The sequence below is a fragment of the Acanthisitta chloris genome, unplaced genomic scaffold, assembly GCF_000695815.1.
Source record: "Acanthisitta chloris isolate BGI_N310 unplaced genomic scaffold, ASM69581v1 scaffold42139, whole genome shotgun sequence".
NCBI classification, from domain to species: Eukaryota; Metazoa; Chordata; class Aves; order Passeriformes; family Acanthisittidae; genus Acanthisitta; species Acanthisitta chloris.
The window spans coordinates 1-1,313 of NW_008692703.1; the positions used below are offsets into that span (position 1 = coordinate 1).

The 1,313-nt window shown below is 60.5% G+C and overlaps 1 protein-coding gene across 1 annotated transcript; it reads right to left on the reverse strand.

Moving 5' to 3' along the window:
• Nucleotides 1-48: 48 nt before the first annotated feature.
• LOC103809883 (PHD finger protein 13-like) lies at nucleotides 49-1,197 on the reverse strand (the record flags this gene model as incomplete). The annotated part of the gene is given in 3 exon segments (XM_009082754.1): nucleotides 49-275; nucleotides 662-822; nucleotides 824-1,197. Coding segments are annotated over 3 exon segments (762 nt in total), but the record flags the coding sequence as incomplete, so codon positions are not given.
• Nucleotides 1,198-1,313: the final 116 nt, after the last annotated feature.

Consider the following 1,313-nt stretch of genomic DNA (forward strand, 5'->3'; position numbering starts at 1 on the left):
GCAGCCCTCCTGCCCCGGCAGCAGCAGTTCGGCTCACTCGCCCGCGCCCTAGTCCAGAAAGCGCCGGCGCGAGCCCGTCCGGGAGCGGTTCGAGCGGCGAATGTCAAACTTGGAGTCCCGGCACTTCTGGCAGATGTAGACCTCTGGGACGTTGGACTTGCGGATTTTGGCACACGAGAGGTGAATCCAGGTGTGGCACTCGTTACACTCGATCATGGGCCGCCCAGCGAAAGGCTTCATGCAGAAGCAGGTGACCAGGTCCCAGGAGTCATCGTCTGCAAAGACAAGCAGCAAAGCCATGTTTGTAGCAGCTGATGCCTCCCGCCCACACTGGGAATTTTCTCTCCGTTCGCGCTAAATTAACTACCTGGCTTTCAAAGACAGGCACTTTGCTGCTTTTTCCAGGCCTCTCTTGCACGGGAAGGGCCTCTCAGCAGTGCGTGGGAGGCCGTAATCCAGGAGGAGAACCGGCTGCTTCTATAAAGTCGCAGCTTTTCGCTCAGTTTACTGCGGACGCGGCCAACCCACCCCTGCCCCCAAGAACCCAAGCGCTCCCGAGCTCCGCCGGGCAGTGCTCCGCGGCACTGTCCTCATGCCACGAGCAAAGGACCAAAGAGGTTGGCAACAGTACCACTGGCACCTGGACAGCCAGGACACCTACCCGAATCCACCATGATGTCCTCGTCGTCGCCAGTGCCGTCCTCATCCCGGAAGACCACCTGCTTGCCCTGCCGAATGACCGTGCGTTTGCCCACGCTCTGGATCTCCACCGTCTGCTCGGCCGTCACGGCAGGGGAGGTCAGAGTCCCACACTGAGCAGTGCTCAGCCACAGACTGAGGGTCGCCCTCGGACGAGGGGCTCATCGGCGCCTCGGCGTAAGAGTCCTCTGCCTCCAGCTCCAGCAGCTTCTCTTCATAGTCCTCCTCTGCAGACACCTCCGCTTCCCTCCTTTTCAGCTTTTTCTTCTTCCTGATCTTATCCATTTGCTTTCGCTCCGGCAGGAAGCTGCTGGCCTTCGCTCGCTGGAACAGGGAACTGTACGGTTTCGCTCGCTTAAGCTGACTGAAGTTCTTTCTGTTCTTGGCGGGCAGCGAGACGGAGGAGGGGGTGTCATTGAAACGGGGGTCCCAGCTATCGCTGTCGATCGTGCCCCCGGTGCTGTTGGGCGGGCTGGGGCTGTTCCTCAGCGGCGTCTCCTGGAACACGATGAGGAAGGGGCTAACGGCGCTGACTCACGGGTGGCATTAGGCTCTGTACCCTTGTCCCCGAGGTATTGTGCTGTCCCTCGGGTATTGTGCCCTGTCCCGAGGCT